The following is a 19835-nucleotide window of genomic DNA, read 5'->3' as shown; positions in this document are numbered from 1 at the left end:
GGCCAAGCCATGTTGCTAACAAATACAGACCCACGTCTATTCCAATTGACTACTTGTGGTCTCAATGTATCCCCTATCCCTTGGCTGGCAGTAGCCTTCCCAAGCAGCCTTCAACTAAGAGTCACTTCCTTAATTTAAGTGTCACTTTCAGTCCGTTCTGCTTCAAAGGGGCTTTTGGCAGGCTTCTCCTTGGAACATTCTGCTTATGTTTAACTCTATTTAGCTTCAGTACAGAGCAGCGGCCTGCTTATATGCCTACTGGAAGACATTCCCCCTTCCACTGGGCTCGGCTGTGCTGTGGCTATGAGGCGCACACACACTCAAACAAACACAAGCACACACACAAATATTCACGTAGCTAAATCGCTAACTGCTCTTCCCATTAACAGACAGACAGATGGGAATGCCGATTGGGGCCCGTCTAATGTGGACAGAATGCTAAATGCACTGGCAAGCCAAAGAGGATATGGAGCTCTCTCCTTATTCTGAAATGTGCTCTAGTGGGCTATGATGGAGCCAGGAAAGCTGTGATGAAGCTGGACCTCGCTGGTGAAAGTGGTTTCTTGATTTGAAGAGGTTTATGTTGGCTAGGTGTTAGTAACACCTGGGGAGTCATTTCATAACAGCTAATGTTATCATTCTTTGGCAGTGTTATGATTATGTCATTATGCAAAAATGCTCCAAAACAAACCTTTTAATGTGAGAAAAATTATGACATTTCTTTCACACATTTACTTACATAACTCATGTAAATTATTATGAGGTACATAATGCAGCTATCTGGTCTAAAAGTTACCTGCCTCATTCCTATGATAGGAATGTAATGCATTTTCCCAGGCAGACAAAGACAGCTTCGCCAGCGTGTTTGAATTGCCCTGCTTATTGGTTCCCTGTAAAGCACCGGCTTGGCTGTTTGTCAGCACAACGCCTAACATACGACCTGGATTCCCTTAGCATTCCCTGGGCTAGCATGATGTCCATCACATTACACCACAGCTCTATTGTTGCTTCACCTTTTCTAAATGAGCCTGTCAGTCAGACACAGGGCCCTTGTCTTACACATCAGTTCTGTCATTGCCAATCGCCACACAACTTTATAATAATTAATATTATAATAATATATGAAATACTTACTGCTTATGGGATGTCAAAGTAATGCGAGCATATACTTTTAAAAAATATATAAACTCAACATGTAAAGTGTTGGTCCCATGTTTCATGAGCTGAAATAAAAGATCCCACACGCACAAAAATCTTCTTTCGATCAAATTCTGTGCACAAATTTGTTTACATCACTGTTCGTGAGCATTTCTCATTTGCCAAGATATTCCATCTACCTGACAGGTGTGGCATATCAAGAAGCTGATTAAACGGCATGATCATTACACCTTGTACTGGGGACAATTAAAGGCCATTCTAAAATGTGCAGTTTTGTCACACAACACAATGCCACAGATGTCTCCAGCGTGCAATTGGAATGATGACTGCAGTGCCAGAGAATTAAATGTAAATTTTTCTACCATAAGCTGCCTCCGATGTCATAGAGAATTTGGCAGTACATCTAACTGGCCTCACAACTGCAGACCACGTGTAACCACGCCGGCCCAGGACCTCCACATCCAGCTTCTTCTTCACCTGCGGGATCGTCTGAGACCAGCCACCCAGACAGCTGATGAAACTGTGGTTTTGCACAACTGAAGAATTTCTACACAAACTGTCTCAGGGAAGCTCATCCGCATGCTCGCCATCCTCACCAGGTTCTTGACCCGACTGCAGTTTGGCGTCGTAACTGACTTCAGTCGGAAAATGCTCACCTTCAATGGCCACTGGCGTGCTGATGAAGTCTGCTCTTCACGGGTGAATCCCGGTTTCAACTGTACCATCCATCAGCGGTTTTCTGATGTTGTAACGAGTGCACATAGAGAGGGAAGTAAGTTCAGGGAGTGAGGGTTTTAATAATTACAAGGAACAATGAACACGAAACACAAACAACAGACCGACATGAAAACCAAGTCAATAACACCTCAGGAAAGAACCAAGGGGAGTGACGGCTATAGGGAAGATAATCAACAAGGTTATGGAGTCCAGGTGAGTGAGACGATGGTGACAGGTGTGCGGGATAATCAGCAGCCTGATGACCTAGAGGCCGGAGAGGGAGTATACATGACAGTAGCCCCTCCCCGATGTGCAGGACGACAACAAAGGGGACGAACCCGGGTGTCAGGAGCTGAACGGTCACCACTGCTGATGAACATGTCACGCCAGCTGAGGCACAGGAACCTGTCGAGTCAGCTGGGCCGCGGGAACCTGACAGATCGGTTGAGGCAGGTGAGCCCGGCTGTGGCAGGGGAGCCCGGCGATCCGGCTGTGGCAGTTCCCGGACCTGGCGTCATTACTCTGACAAAAAAAACAAAAAAAATAATAACCTTCCTGATGCTACCCTTAGGTGAGGTGTTATACTGTAACGAGTGCGATGAGAGTCGGGAAGCAAGTCAGGGAGTGAGTGTTTTAATAAATAAAACTTTTTTTTTTAAATTTAAGAAACAATGAACACGAAACACAAACAACGCACCGACATGAAAAGAGAGTCAATAACACCTGAGGAAAGAACCAAGGGGAGTGACAGATAGAGGGAAGATAATCAAGGAGGTGATGGAGTCCAGGTGAGTGTCATGAGGCGCAGGTGCGAGAGACGATGGTAATTGTGAATAAAGTGCCTCATGTTGGGGTTATGGTATGGGCAGGCATAAGCGGCGGATAACGTACACAGTTGCATTTTATCGATGGCAATTTGAAGGCACAGAGATTCCGTGATGAGATCCTGAGGCCCATTGTCGTGCCATTCATCCGCTGCCATCTCATGTTTCAGCATGATAATGCACATGTCGCATGGATCTGTACACAATTCCTGGAAGCTGTAAATGTTCCAGTTCTTCCATGGCCTGCATACTCACCAGATGTCACCCACTGAGCATGTTTGGGATGCTCTGGATCAACTTGTACGACAGCGTGTTCCAGTTCTCGCCAATATCAGCAACTTCGCACAGCCATTGAAGAGGAGTGGGACAACATTCCACAGGCCACAATCAACAGCCTGATCAACTCTATGCGAAGGAGATGTGTCGCACTGCATGAGGTAAATGGTGGTCACACCAGATACTGACTGGTTTTCTGATCCACACCCCTACCTTTTATTTTGAAGGTATCTGTGACCAACAGACTCATATCTGTATTCCCAGTCACGTGAAATACATAGATTAGGGCCTAATGAGTTGATTGATTTCCTTAAATGAACTGTAACTTAGTAAAATCGTTAATTGTTTCATGTTGCGTTTATATTTTTGTTCAGTGTAAGACCATTCTGATGAAATGGATTTGAGTTTTGTGGCTATTTTACGGAGAGAAATGTTTGTCGGTATGCGGGGGACTATATGACGTATGTGGCCTGCTTGGAGTGACAGGTTTGTGGGATGTGAGAAAATAACCATTAGGAAAGGCAACATAATGACAAGTAAATGCGTGTGCGTGTCTGTCCGTATGTCTTGTCTGTCTGCGTGTCGTCTGTCTCTATCCGTGTGTATATCATACACTTAGAACAGACTAAACTAGCCTATCCTCAGCTCCTGCCTTCCCACTTCTTGGAGCTGTACAATTTGGTTCAATCTGGTTGATCGGACCTCCGAAGATTTGAAGACACAGTTCTACAACCCTGAATTGCCATGCTGTGAAGCTGGCTTCTATGAAGAAATTCTGTACCTTGTCTTCAAAGCCCAAACACAGCTGTAATAAGATCCGATGAGGGTAACGTTTACGTATGGGCTTGTGTCACCTCCACGAGATTCCTAGCGCTGAGATTAATATTCACGGGCGAGTTCTAACGTCTCACTTAGTCATGCATTGATGTCAATGGGAGACTTAGTGAAACTCCAATTAAAGTGGAAATGAGCATTCTCCCCTTTAGATAGCGTGGTCCTCTCTTCCTCCTCCTCCTCCTTGTCATACAGTGGGGCAAAAAAAGTATTTAGTCAGCCACCAATTGTGCAAGTTCTCCCACTCAAAAAGATGAGGCCTGTAATTTTCATCATAGGTACACTTCAACTATGACAGACAAAATGAGAAAAAAAAATCCAGAAAATCACATTGTAGGATTTTTAATGAATTTATTTGCAAATTAGGGTGGAAAATAATTATTTGGTCAATAACAAAGGTTTATCTCAATACTTTGTTATATACCCTTTGTTGGCAATGACAGAGGTCAAACGTTTTCTGTAAGTCTTCACAAGGTTTTCACACTGTTGCTGGTATTTTGGCCCATTCCTCCATGCAGATCTCCTCTAGAGCAGTGATGTTTTAGGGCTGTTGCTGGGCAACACAGACTTTTTAAAATATTTTTTTTAATTTTACCTTTATTTTACTAGGCAAGTCAGTTGAGAACAAATTCTTATTTTCGATGACGGCCTAGGAACAGTGGGTTTTCTATGGTCTAAGATCTTCTATGGTGTTGAGATCTGGAGACTGGCTAGGCCACTCCAGGATCTTGAAATGCTTCTTACAAATCCACTCCTTCGTTGCCCGGGCGGTGTGTTTGGGATCATTGTCATGCTGAAAGACCCAGCCACGTTTCATCTTCAATGCCCTTGCTGATGGTAGGCTTTGTTACTTTGGTCCCAGCTCTCTGCAGGTCATTCACTAGGTCCCCCCGTGTGGTTCTGGGATTTTTGCTCACCGTTCTTGTGATCATTTTGACCCCACGGGGTGAGATCTTGCGTGGAGCCCCAGATCGAGGGAGATCAGTGGTCTTGTATGTCTTTCATTTCCTAATAATTGCTCCAACAGTTGATTTCTTCAAACCAAGCTGCTTACCTATTGCAGATTCAGTCTTCCCAGCCTGGTGCAGGTCTACAATTTTGTTTCTGGTGTCCTTTGACAGCTCTTTGGTCTTGGCCATAGTGGAGTTTGGAGTGTGACTGTTTGAGGTTGTGGACAGGTGTCTTTTATACTGATAACAAGTTCAAACAGGTGCCATTAATACAGGTAACGAGTGGAGGACAGAGGAGCTTCTTAAAGAAGAAGTTACAGGTCTGTGAGCGCCAGAAATCTTGCTTGTTTGTAGGTGACCAAATACTTATTTTCCACCATATTTTGCTAATAAATTCATTAAAAATCCTACAATATGATTTTCTGGATTTTTTTTCTCATTTTGTCATAGTTGAAGTGTACCTATGATGAAAATTACAGGCCTCATCTTTTTAAGTGGGAGAACTTGCACAATTGGTGACTGACTAAATACTTTTTTGCCCCACTGTATCTCACCAGCTCTAAGTGCTCTGTGTATTGAGCTGAGGAACTTAGTGGTTTACCTTTTTTTAAACCGATAAAGAAAACAAACCCAGAGCCATCACTCAGGCACCTACAGAACATGCACTCTACCCTGCCTCTTTACGATATTAATCATATCTTTATTCTCACACACACACACACACACACATACGCACGCACAAACCCACACTCTCACTCTCATCCTGTGACACAAACTCCACCCTGCCTCTTCGAGGTTCTATAATCATACCTTCATTGGTAAGGGTGAGGAGGACAGCTGGCCTATGACACCTCTCCTTCCTGCATCAGGGAGACCCCCAATAGCGTCCGTGACGTCACTCGTCACCAGAATGTCTCCACGGAGGACAGGTGGTGACTGCGACTCTGGCACAGGAAGAAGGGTGGCTCCACTTGACTTCTCCATGATGCCTGGAGAAGGAGAGACCGAGAGGCTGAGGGCGAGAGAGCGAAACAGAGAATGAGAGAGAAACAGAGAAAGAGAGGGAGCACATAGAGAGGGATGAGTGAGGGAGATGAAGAGAGCGAGAGAGTAAGGTATCAAACGGGGGAGTTGGAGAGAACAGAGAGGGTGAAATGCTCACAGGAAAGGCAAAACACTGAACACAGAGTGGGGTGATGTGTTTTTGCCAAACGGGTGAAATTACTATGACAGGATGGTGCCGTAGGGAGCTAACTGGACAGAACCAGCTCTGTTCTGTTCCGGTTGAGGACAAAGCTCGGGGTATGTGCCCTCCTCCTTCAGTTCTTCCCTCAAACACAGAGTCCATTCTCTCTCTCTCTGTGTGTGTTCGGTTGTTTTGTCTCGGGCCTCAGCCTTTGTTCATTGAGTCCGGGGTTATGTAAGACAGGGTGACAGTGTTTCTGTTGCTGTTTTGTAACTCTGGACATAGTAGGTTGGAGGAGAGAAGAAGGAGATTTGGTTGGCTCAGAGTGATGCACACAGAGACTGACAAATACTCATAAACACACACTCAGACAAACAAACTCATAAAAACATGAATACAGACCAGACCGATATCGGTCTGTCTGTGTGCATGTTTGGTTTTGTGCTCTGTACTGGTATCGTTACTCATTGTGTATTTATTTGACCTGTTAGTCGTGTGTGTGTGTGTGTGTGTGTGTGGATGAAAGGTGTAATTGCTCTGACTCACGGATCGGCTCTGCAAAACCTCATCTAGAACCATCCCCTCATCCCCAGGCTCTTTCGGGATCTGCTTCCCTCTTTTTGGTTAAACACGTTTCAATCTCCTGCTTTTTTAGTTGTCTTTCCCACTCTCTCCATCTTGCCTTTTGTCTCTCTTTTTTGCACCCCTTTCCATCCATCGCTCTCTTTTGGATGTCGTTATGCCTCATCCCACTGTTCTTTCTCACTTTCAGTCCCTGAAATTATAATGGAACTGGGCCTCATTCTCCTCTTGTTCTAATTGTCTTTTCGCGACCTCATTATATATTTTTTTATTCACAATGGCAGCTTTCCTGTGTTCTGTCTCTCCCGAGTCTTTCGATCTCTGATTCGTAACATGATATAGAAGCCACGGGTGCACTGTCAGACTCAAGGCAGCGTGATTGACGTGGCATCAGAATATGTTACATGGCAGACGTCGTTCGGTAGTTTCTCTGAGGTAATACTAGACAAGTGGCAGGAAGATTGACATGTGTTGGCAGTTCGGGAGTGTTAGCTCTACCGCTGTCTAGTCAATAGCACGTTTTGTCAGATGTTGTAGAACTGCGCAAAGGTGAATGTTGGGTCTACCACCCTTGGCTATCAATGCCATATCCACGGCTTTTCTTCCCCCTGCATACAGAAAACCATATTCTGCATTCAATAAGTCCTCTGCCTTTTCTGTCACGAATGCTGAAGAAATTCTGTCCAGCTTGGCCGACGGGCCTTTGTGAGCTGTCAATCACATTTACAACCAATCAGATTTTGCCGTGTATTATACAGCACTTGCTCTCAGGATCCATAGTGCTGTCTTTTCTAGTCAACAAAGAGAAGCTGAAACGGGGCCTGCTTCCCAAAATGGCACCCTATTCCCTACATAGTGCACTACTTTTGACCAGGGAATAGGGTGCCATTTTGGGATGCATACAAAAAGTAGTGCACTATGTAGGGAATAGGGTGCCATTTGGGATGCAACCATTGCCTGCATTCCATTACCCCTCCCACTCCCACGTAGTCTGTTATGTGGATTCAATTTACTTAGTGCCAGTATAAATTGGCAGAGTATTTCCCTCCATGAGGCCAGCAGTTTTTTCCTTATGCTAATGTTTTCCATCTCCACTAAATACTTCACTGTTGTTGGTAATGACCCTAGCAGGGCACCGTAGTGGGCAGGGTCTGTGAGTCATCAGCTGTAATAACCAGGCGTAGGAATGAAATAAAATCTTGATTGCGTTCCTGTGATTCAGAACGAGCCTGGTTTGCGTGTATGGGGTGATGATTAAATCATGGGGTTTGTTCGTAGAAACACTGCAGGCAAATGAGGAATTCCCTAGATGGTGGTGGTGGTGACGCTGTTGGCGGTGATTACGATGTTGACGGCGGTGATGGCTGTGACCGTTGTGGCTACGGACACAAATTAGGTCACTGAACCTCATTGCACCTTTATTACCTGTCTGACCTACTAAATCTCACCTCCAAAGACAGGGGGCAGTGTGTAACCCAAAACAGTCCCAGCCTATACCAGAAGAGTTCCTATACAGCACCACAGCCGTCCACCTCGACACTACTGCTCCCACTGACTCCACTGTCATAAAACAGACCTGCTATCCAATATACAGAATGTGTACAGTAGACACACTGGGCGTGTATTTAAAAAGTCTACAGAAACCCAGAAGAGGGCAAGCAGCCAACTGCCACAGAGGAGTTATTGTATCTAAGCCCACACCCTAGTCCCACAGCCAGCCAGCCTTCACTCCTATAATCACAACCTTCACACTCTGTGGCTCTCTGTACGATGCCATGGGGACCACGCCTAAGGCCGGACACAGACAAAGCCTTAGTCCTGGACTGAAAGGCAGGCTGATTGGACAATCTCTATTGAAGGCGCTTTTTAGTCGAAAGACACCAGGCAATATATGTATAGTAGTTTATAATAGGTTATTGTAGTTTGTCGCTTCAAAGACATGTGCATGGAAACTGAAATGCACGCGTTCTCACCTGCAACATACACACACACACACAGAGTCAAATGCATGCACACACGCACACACCCTGACTCCTCAGTGGGGCTCCCAGACGGAGAGAACAGAGCAGCTGAACTTTGTGGCTGGGCTGGTTCTCTCCTGGCAGAGACTTCCAACAGGCAGCCATGTCATTGGTATTCCGTGGCTGGCCCGGCTGCCTGGCTCTCTACTGAGCACCACTTTCCCAGTCTCTGTCTCTCTCTCTCTTTGCCGTTGAGCCGCACGACTCTACACCAGTCAGGGATTGCTGTCGCCAGATGACACTCCCTGTTCCACACCTGTCACACTGTGCTGAAGGGACACACACACACACACACACACACAGGGATAGAATCACATACTAGCAAGTTCATACACTCATAACCATACACACTCACTCACATACATGTACACTCACACACACACACAAGCGTACACTTACATACAGACTCGTACGCAAACAGACGGTTATTTATTTAACCTTTGTTTTGGATAGATAAGGGAGTTTTTGTGTCTGAATGTATACACCCACAACCATCTGTTTCTCTCTCTCGCCCCTCTCACACACACTCGCACCCTTTTCCCTCCCTCCCTTTGACACCCCCCACCCCTGTTAACCTGGTGACTGGCTAACATACCCGCCCCCTCTTCCGATGGTTTCAGAACAACAACTTTGTGTCCTCAAAGCTCAAATGAGCCCCCGTTAACCAGCCCAGTCGTTCGGACAGTGGTCACTCCCTGAGCTCTTTATGTTTGACTTCACATTCTAATGTCTCCGTGTGTCAGTTCCGTTGGATTTAGGACCAATGGACAAAGATGCGTGCTGTATGGACAACTGCAGAATAGTCGCAAAGCTCCTGCAAAACTCCTGCAATATTTCTATATTTCTTCATTTTTACTTTTAGATTTGTGTGTATTGTTGTCTATTGTTAGATACTACTGCACTGTCGGAGCGAGGAACACAAGCATTTCGCTACACCCGCAATAACATCTGCTACATACAGTATGTGTGTGCAGAATATGATGTGATTTGGTACAATCCAATGTACTGAAAGAGAAAAAGGGTCTGAAAAGAGAACGGTTCTAACCAACACAGCTCTGTCTGACTCAGTTCTTCTGTTATCTCGGTCTATCACTCAATAATACCGCACCCACTCAGACGAGGGCCGCAGTAATCACGTAACAAGTGCCTGTTCTTTTGAATCCAAGGCACTTTTTATAAGGAGACTGTCCTCGAGACTCTGGTATCCAAGGTAACGGTGGCGTTGAGGCCTTTCCCCCTTTCATGTCCCAGTGTGTCAGTGAGGACTCCGTCACTGACTGACACACACTTGTAGGAGATACTCTTGTAGACTTGTAGGAGATAGAATTGTCGGAGTCGTGTGATGCACAACCAATGTGTCAGGCTACTAAAATAAGGCTTTATATGCACATACAGGTCTCAAGTTTTACAACACGTACTCATTCAAAGCTTTTTCTTTATTTGGACTATTTCCTACATTGTTTAATAATAGTGAACACACAATTATATTTTATATTTGATATTCTTCAAATAGCCACCTTTTGCCTTTGTCAGCTTTGCACACTCTCGACATTATCTCAACCAGCTTCATGAGGTCGTCACCTGGAATGCATTTCCATTAACGGGCGTGCCTTCTTAATGCATTTGAGCCAATCAGTTGTGTTGTGACAAGGTTGGGTGGGTAAACAGAAGATAGTCCTATTTGGTAAAGGATCAAGTCCATATTATGGCAAGAACAGCTCAAATGAGAAATGACAGTCCATCATTACTTTAAGACATGAAGGTCAGTCAATATGGAAAATGTCAAGAACTTTGAACGTTTCTTTAAGTGCAGTCGCAAAAACCATCAAGTGCTGTGATGAAACTGGCTCTCATGAGGACCGCCACAGGAATGAGTTACCTCTGCTGCAGAGGATACGTTCATGAGAGTTACCAGCCTCAGAAATTGCAGCCCAAATTAATGCTTCAGAGTTCAAGTTCAGACACATCTCGACATCAACTGTTCAGAGGAGACCATGTGAATCAGGCCTTCATGGTCAAATTGCTGCAAAGAAACCACTACTAAAGGACACCAATAAGAAGAAATGACTTGCTTGGGCCAAGAAACACGAGCAATGGACATTAGACCGGTGGAAATTTGTTCTCTGGTCTGGACCAAATTGGAGATCTTTGGTTCCAACCGCCATGTCTTTGTGAGACGGGGTGTAGGTGAACTGAAGATGTCTGCGTGTGTATTTTCTACTGTTAAGCATGGAGTAGGAGGTGTGATGGTGTCAGGGTGCTTTGCTGGTGACAAGGTCTGTGATTTATTTAGAATTCAAGGCACACTTAACCAGCATGGTTGCCACAGCATTCTGCAGTGATACGCCATTCCATCTGGTTTGCGCTTAGTGAGACTACCATTTGTTTTTCAACAGGACAATGACCCAACACACCTCCAGGCTGTGTAAGGGATATTTGACCAAGGAGGAGAGTGATGGAGTGCTGCATCAGATGACCTGGCCTCCACAATCCCCCGACCTCAACCAAATTGAGATGGTTTGGAATGAGTCGGACCGCAGAGTGAAGGAAAAGCAGCCAACAAGTTCTCAGCATATGTGGGAACTCCTTCAAGACTGTTGGAAAAGCATTCCTGGTGAAGCTGGTTGAGAGAATGCCAAGAGTGTGCAAAGCTGTCATCAAGGCAAAGGGTGTCAATTTGAAGAATCTCAAATATAAAAAATATTTTGATTTGTTTATCGCTTGTTTTTGGTTACTACGTGATTCCATATGTGTGTTATTTCATAGTTTTGATCTCTTCACTATTATTCTACAATGTAGAAAATAGTCCAAATAAAAACCCTTGAATGAGTAGGATGTTGTAAAACTTTTGACCGTTACTGTATATTACAATTCAGTACTGTAGATTATACAATAAGAACTGTAATTCCATCCAGATAAGTCTACGTGTATCGTGTGCCGCTCATCAGGTGGTAGGTAGCATGTTATACAGCTGTTATGATAGCAGAGTCAGATGCACGCAGCGCAGACAGACAGACAAGACGTTCTGTTGGAGAATCGAGGGTTCCTCCTACTGGCTGCTAATGGAAATGGAGATTCATTTTTAAAGAGAACACGGAGGGTTTGCTCAAATTTGAGTTAACAATATTATTGTCTGGGCACGCGAGAACAAAGGGGGTTTATACACCAGCAGTTAAATCACTTTTTTTGCTGGAGTTAGGTTCTACACACAAGCACGCTCACACACACTCACGTAGTCCACACACCAGAGTCCAGTCAGGTAGTATCATGCTGCTGTCTCCCCGCCCACGCTGTCAAAACTTAAGGCCTTTATTCAAAGGTCACTTGGCTACTAGCGCTTTGCCTACACCTTTATTTGGAACCGTTTTTTAAATATTCAAAACCTAACCTTTTGTATTGGGACAGTTAAAGTCGCGTCCGTTAAGAGAGAGTGTGTTGAAAAAGGTATGGTCATTGGTCACCTGTACATTTGGAGTATTTTACCTTGGACCTATACGGAGATGTTGTGTGTTGTATTTATACCAATTCAACTATAGTATAAACATAAGCCTATTGAATATATCTGTACATTGTATGTTCACACAGTATGTGTGTACGCGGATGCAATCATTTATTGGTATTTACAAAACTGCGGTTCCCATGTATTCTCATTAGGTTTTGCAGGTGAATGAGTTCATTCCCAGGACACACATTATACACTTTAGAAGCAGCTATCAAGACACATCACTATCTTCATAGTTCACCTACTGTCAGTATTGCATGACAAAGAGTTATGCTAAAATGACACAGCGCATGCTTTCGAGGGGAGGATCAGGTTCCTTACCTAGCCAAGTGTAGGCTAGAATGACTCTATGGCTGTCTCTAATGGGATCCTATTCCCTATATAGTGCACTGCTTTTGACCAGGGACTATAGGGCTCTGGTCGAAAGTAGTTCACGGTATTTGGGAATAAGGTGCCATTTGAGACGCATCATAGCTTCAACACATTATCCCCCATTTCCAGCCTAGTTCCGTTAGCAGGTTAGGTCCGAGTTAGCCTGGTTGCTAATATGTTTGTCTGCTTGTGGTTATCCGTCTCCTCATATATGCATTGTCCTGCCAGGGATGACATTTGGTGGCAGCGGTGGGATGTAATAATGTTTGGTATGATGTGTTTTTTATTTATTTATGGTGTAGGCTGCTGCTCTGATGTAATTGTTTTATTTATGATGTAGGCTGCGGCTCAGATGTAATTGTTTTATTTATGGTGTAGGCTGCGGCTCAGATGTAATTGTTTTAATCCTGTTTGGACCAAAGGAAGAATAGCTTCTGCTTTAAGTCCCAAATGGCAAACCCACCCCCTGTATGTCTCTGGTCTAAAGTCGTGCACAATGTAAAGCATAGGGAGACATTTGGTATGATCCCCTGTCTCTCCCAATGAGGTGTCCTCCCCCTCCAGCCCTCTCTCACCTCTGACAGCATACAGCATCACCCGCTATCCAAACGAGACGAATCCCCAAGCACAGGTGCAAGCGGGAGGGACAGGCGGAAGCAAGTTTAAAGCTTATTTGCACAAGGCTTATCGAATTGTCTCGTAACTTAATTCACTCTCATATGACAATCCCAGGCAAAAATGTAGCCCCTTTGTTATGTATATAGAATGTATATATATATATATATATATGTATATAGTAGGTTATGGTTTAATTTTCAATACGTTTGGTGTTGTGAGGGAAATATAATTACTTAGTTGAAAATGCATTTAGGTAATATAACTGCTATAGCTTAATATAAATTACTATAGAAACTTACAGTTTCTATTGATATTTATTAGTTGTGGGACTCCCAGAATCCTCTGTTTGCTGAAATTCTGTTACTTCCCTCAAAGCGCAGATACAGGCTCTCTAAGTGTAGAACTAACAGGTCAAAAGTCTCCTTCATGCCAGCTGCTGTCAGCCTTCTCAATAAGCTGTAGTTCTCTACTGTTAGGTATGGACTGACTATTCATGCCTGGTATGAGGTCTACTTCCTGTCTACACAATGCTGTATACAGTTGAAGTTGGAAGTTTACATACACTTTGGTTGGAGTTATTAAAACTGTTTTTTCAACAACTCCACAAATTTCTTGTTAACAAACTATAGTGTTGGTTATGACATCTACTTTGTGCATGACACAAGTCATTTTACTAACAATTGTTTACAGACAGATTATTTCACTTATAATTCACTGTATCACAATTCCAGTGGGTCAGACGTTTACATACACTAAGTTGACTGTGCCTTTAAACAGCTTGGAAAATTCCAGAATATGATGTCATGGCTTTAGAAGCTTCTAATAGTCTAATTTACATAATTTGAGTCAATTGGATGTGTACCTGTGTCTGGTTCATCCTTGGGAGCAATGGCAGCATCATGTTGTGGGGGTGCTTTGCTGCAAGAGGGACTGGTGCACTTCACAAAATAGATGGCATCATGAGGAGGGTAAATTATGTGGATATATTGAAGCAACATCTCAAGACATCACTCAGGATGCTAAAGCTTGGTCGCAAATGGGTCTTCCAAATGGACAATGACCCCAAGCATCCTTCCAAAGTTGTGGAAAATGGCTTAAGGACAACAAAGTCAAGGAATTGGAGTGTCGATCACAAAGCCCTGACCTCAATTCAATAGAAAATGTGTGGGTAGAACTGAAAAAGCGTGTGCGAGCAAGGAGGCCTACAAACCTGACTCAGTTACACCAGTTCTGTCAGGAGGAATGGACCTAAATTCACCCAACTTATTGTGGGAAGCTTGTAGAAGGCTAACCGAAATGTTTGACCCAAGTTAAACAATTTAAAGGCAATGCTACCAAATACTAATTGAGTGTACGTAAACTTCTGACCCACTGGGAATGTGATGAAAGAAATAAAAGCTGAAATAAATAATTCTCTACTATTATTCTGACATTTCACATTCTTAAAATAAAGTGGTGATCCTAACTAATAGGGAATTTTTACTAGGATTAAATGTCAGGAATTGTAAAAACTGAGTTTAAATGTACTTGGCTAAGGTGTATGTAAACCTCCGACTTCAACTGTATATAGTTTTTATGTGTATTTATTGTCATGTGTTCATTGTGTTTTTACTATGTGCTGCAAAATGATTTGCCCATCTGAGATAATAAAGACTCTAGTCTATTACTCTACCCTATCAACACAGCGTGACAAAATGGCATCCATTATGCAGTTTTACTCTAGTAGCTTATCTGCTCTCGTTCTGGGTCAAAGGTCAATCTAGCATTATTATCAACAAGCCCTTATGTCAGGGCCAGCATTTGATTGACAGGACCACATGAGAAGCTGTCTCCGGGTCTCCTGGGCTTAAGGGCTTGCCTGGCCAGGCAGGCGTTCAGTGGCTTGGTCTCCGTGGCGATTCCCTGCATAATGTAAAGTGGTTGGCTGTGTTCCATGGCTCTGGGAGCCAGAGTGCTAATGGGGTGCTAATGTCCCTGGTGTCTGTGCACAGTTTGCTGAACATGGCTAAACACAGGACCACAAGGAGGGAGACGGGGAGGCTGGTACTACTGAAATAGTAACAACAATATATACTGTATAACCATCTCTAGCAGGTTTCTATGCTGTCTACATATGGGTTATTTTTATAAAATATCTCCTGATTATTGAATTTCCATGCCCATTATTAAATCCATCATGCTGTTACAAGGCAACTTTAAAGAACACACTAACTCCTCTCAAAGTATACCACTGTACAAGAAATGATGTCACCTTTACCACTGTACAATGTATTAGTTCAAAATCAACCTTTTCCCTCTGTTGTTTCTCCATTAGTGGGCGAAGGTCGAAATCTGATCCCCATGGACCCCAACGGCTCGTCTGATCCTTACGTCAAGCTCAAGCTCATCCCAGATCCCAAGAATGAGACCAAGAAGAAGACCAAGACCATCCTCGCCAACCTCAATCCCACCTGGAATGAGTCTTTTACATTGTGAGTTGAGGTGTACCCCTGGGCACAATGTTAGGCCCCTTTCACATTTGTGTATTATGGGTAATGTAGTCATTATCATTAACACTGTACATATGTCTGTGTGTTATTCCAGCAAGCTGAAGGCTACAGATAAGGACCGCAGGCTGTCTGTGGAGGTGTGGGACTGGGACCGTACTACCAGGAACGACTTCATGGGCTCCCTGTCCTTCGGCGTGTCAGAGCTGATCAAATCTCCTGTGTGTGGCTGGTAAGTACAACATTAGATGACATTCCAATGCAGTGTTCCTCTATCTGTTAGGGAATATGTAGTGCCTGCCATAATTATTGGGACAGTGAAGCTTTATTTCTTCTTTTGGCTCTTTACTTCAGAACTTTGGATTTAAAATCAAACAATGACTATGAGGTTAAAGTGCAGACTGTCAGCTTTAATTTAAAGGGATTTTCATCCATACCGGATGAACCGTTTAGAAATTACAGCACTTTTTATACCTCCATTTTAGGGGAGCAAAAGTATCGGGACAAATTCACTTACAGTTGAAGTCGGAAGTTAACATACACTTAGGTTGGAGTCATTAAAACTTGTTTTTCAACCACTCCACAAATTTCTTGTTAATTAACAAACTATAGTATGCTATAGTATAGTATACTATGTATCGTGAACAATGATGACTGAGAAAGTGATAGACGCACAAATACCATACCCCCCAAAAGATGCTCACCTCCGCAGTTATTGTAATGATGAGAGATTAGCGTGTCTTGGGGGTATAATATTTATGTAACTTTCTCACTCATCATTATTGACGATTCATTCAGAATTTGTCCCAATACTTTTGCTCCCCTAAAATGGATGCACTATGTACAAAAAGGGCTGTAATTTCTAAACGGTTCGATATCGATGACGATACCCTCAAATTAAAGCTTACAGTCTGCACTTTAACTTCACCATCATTGTTTTAATTTCAAATCCAGACTTTTGTAGTATAAAGCCAAAAGAAGTATATGTCCTGCTTCACTGTCCCAATAATTACAGAGAGCATTGCATTTGTCAAATTTTTTTTGTGTTGTGTTTTTGTAGACTGCCGGATGAGTAGCAGTCATTATGTTAATAGCGAAGAAGGGATCTTAAAGAACATTAATTTAATTGATCCTGGTTTATCGGTTTGAAGCAATCACAGCTGTAATCTGATATTTTTTTATAGCGATTTCTATTTGAAAAGTGCAGTGATAAATCAAGATTATCTTTCGGATGTAAGTCCCTTCTTCTCAACTTACCTGCATTTCCATGTCATTGTTGGTCATCATCACAGAGCCTCTTGGCGTTGTGGTCCCTTATATCTCAGTCTGGTGCCAACCGATCATTAATCACAACAGCAACAGTGAACTTTATCTCCACAGCTCAGTGCCCTTTGAGGTGCCATCTGATGTCTGTGGGTCATAAATAGTGATGTGTTTCATGAGCGCCGCCAACTCACGGATCATTCTGGCCCAATGCACTGGAGCCAGAGGGACTATTGCTTTGTAATGAACTATGTGTCTGGGCCAAGTGGGTAGGAATCCGGAGGTTTAGAGAGGGACAGATGGTTGAAGTGATGCAGGGAGGGAGGGAGGAATGCAGAGACGTCAACTAATGGCCGCTCCATACCTAGCTTTTTGTCTCTGGGTATAACATCTCTTTCTGGGTTTTATAGGCTGTTGAGATGTTTTTATGCTGGCTCTTAGAAACATTCTGTTACTTTTAACGCTTATCGACTGCACTATAAATAGCAAGCTGGGTCTCAGAAAGTCCATGGGCTTGGATTCACATCCATAATGTTGTTTTTGTAAGCAATCATAATTGAAATACGAATGCTCTCTTTTTCTCTCTCTCTTTTTCTCTCTCTCAGGTACAAGATGTTGAACCAAGAGGAGGGCGAGTTCTACAACGTGCCCATCTCAGAGGAGGATGACGGGAACGAGGAGCTCCGACAGAAGTTTGAGGTGAGGCCTCAGAGACCAGACTGGAGAACATATTATCTGAATAATCGTTGGTTACTGTAGCCCATCCTGCTTTTCATCGAACATTCTGTGATTTTTATTACACGTCGTGATACGTTTCTTTGTATGCCTGATAGTTTGTATGAGTGACTTCCGTTTTATTCAGTAACGCGTGTGTGTTTTTTCCTGGTTATATCTACATGTTATGTTTGTGACCATGACTAAGTGAACTCATCATATTAAGTCCTTGAGCTTCTACCAAAGCCACTCCACAACCACATTAAACTGGCATAATTGAATTTGGCCCTTCTCCATGACAAATATGTTGGCCACCATCCCCCTCCAGACCGTAAGCACTGTGTGTCCCGGAGAATCTGGACATGAAAGGGCCATGGATTCTCCATGGAAACAGGGCTGTTAATTAAAACTCTGTTGTGCCGCTCGTCTGTCTCCAGGCGCCCAATGAGAGGCTGCCTCGTTATTAATTATTCTGGGTGGCTCAAAGGTGCGGTGGTCTTTTTCTCGTCCTCCAAGACAATAGTATATCCAGCTTTGTAGATACAGGCTTATAGAATATGGTAGGGGTTGACCTTTGACCCCCGCTGTTCTAGAATCAGGGGTGACTCAGACCGGTGTCACTGTAAAGCTGCTACTTCATCAGCACGAACACGGATTTGGGCAGGAAGGATTTGTTCGTTAATCCTGAGAATATCATTTTTAGTTTATATTGGAATGAACTATATTCCAAAAGCTCCATAATTGATTGAATGATATGGATAGAAAGATATCCACCACTTGTCTTACGGGCATTAATGTCAAACTCATTTTGGCCCTGGGGCCGCATTCAGTCATTAACGGAAGGCCGCAGTGAAAATATGTTACATTTCCTTGCCGTCGTAAAATTTTTCTAAAAATAGTACTCTATCGTTTTTTGGAATCTTCGATGCTCCGTGACTGTCTAGTGATTGTTAGAGAGCTGGATAGTTGAGAAACTGTATGTATATAGGTTGATTATCATTTCTACCCCGTTTCCATTTGGTTTTAGTCATTTGAAAGTATATTGAGTATGTTATTTATTTTGTTCTCAAACCACCTCTGCATTAGGTTTTCATTCTCAAACTGTTATTTATTTTCTTTCAGTTACTCTTGTGTTGTCCTTTGGTTTCATCAGGTAGACACAGCTGATGGCCTTGTGTTATATTTTGACTGAGCCTTGTCCAATAGACAGAGCCTGTTAACAGTAACGAGACTACAGTATTGATGAATAGCTTGACCCATCCATGGCCCGTACACCTCTCCGTCATGTTGAGTGCAGACTCGGCCTGGGGCCACAGACATCACACTGTGTACCCAGCAGGGCCCTCTGGGTGGCTAGTCTTGCTGATGAAGTATGACTGGGAACTCCCTCAGATGGACACTAGTGTACTGTGTGTCATTATCACTTGGAGGGGTTAGAGTGGTGGGATGGAGGGGTTAGAGTTGGGATGGAGGGGTTAGAGTGGAGGGATGGGGGGTTGGAGTGGAGGGATGGGGGGTTGGAGTGGAGGGATGGGGGGTTAGAGTGGAGGGGTTAAAGTGGAGGGAAGGAGGGGTTGGAGTGAAGGGAAGGAGGGGTTGGAGTGGAGGGAAGGAGGGGTTGGAGTGGAGGGAAGGAGGGGTTGGAGTGGAGGGAAGGAGGGATTGGAGTGGAGGGAAGGAGGGGTTAGAGTGGAGGGATGGAGTGGTTAGAGTGGAGGGGTTGGAGTGGAGGGATGGAGGGATTGGAGTGGAGGGGTTGGAGGGGTTAGAGTGCAGGGATGGAGGGGTTAGTGGAGGAATGGAGGGGTTACAGTGGAGGGGTGGCGGGGATGGAGGGGTGGTGGGGTAAGAATGGAGGGGTAAGAGTGGAGGGATGGAGGGGTTAGAGTGGAGGGATGGAGGGGTAAGAGTGGAGGGATGGAGGGGTTAGAGTGGAGGGATGGAGGGGTTAGAGTGGAGGGATGGGGGGTTGGGGGAGGGAATGGAGGGGTAGAGTGGAAGAGTGGAGGGATGGAGGGATGGAGGGGGGGATAAGAGTGGAGGGATGGAGGGGTAAGAGTGGAGGGATGGAGGGGTTGGAGGGATGGAGGGGTTGGAGGGATGGAGGGGTTAGAGTGGAGGGATGGAGGGGTTAGAGTGGAGGGATGGAGGGGTTAGAGGGATGGAGGGATGGAGGGATGGAGGGGAGGGATGGAGGGGTTAGCGTGGAGGGATGGAGGGGTTAGCATGGAGGGATGGAGGGGTTAGCGTGGAGGGATGGAGGGGTTAGGGATGGATGGGGTTAGCGTGGAGGGATGGAGGGGTTAGAGTGGAGGGATGGAGGGGTTAGCGT

General features: G+C 44.2%; 1 protein-coding gene across 1 annotated transcript in view; it reads left to right on the top strand.

Moving 5' to 3' along the window:
• The window catches only part of LOC112230347 (protein kinase C alpha type), a 245119-nt gene that overhangs the window by 159777 nt on the left and 65507 nt on the right, over positions 1-19835 (top strand). Inside the window, exons 6-8 of the mRNA XM_024396599.2 lie at positions 15355-15511; positions 15624-15758; positions 17395-17488. Of these exons, the coding sequence (XP_024252367.1) occupies positions 15355-15511; positions 15624-15758; positions 17395-17488 (386 nt within the window). The remainder of the gene's footprint in view (positions 1-15354; positions 15512-15623; positions 15759-17394; positions 17489-19835) is intronic.

Source organism: Oncorhynchus tshawytscha, linkage group LG32 (assembly GCF_018296145.1).
Source record: "Oncorhynchus tshawytscha isolate Ot180627B linkage group LG32, Otsh_v2.0, whole genome shotgun sequence".
Lineage (NCBI taxonomy): Eukaryota > Metazoa > Chordata > Actinopteri > Salmoniformes > Salmonidae > Oncorhynchus > Oncorhynchus tshawytscha.
This window is presented reverse-complemented; position numbering and strand designations above follow the sequence as displayed.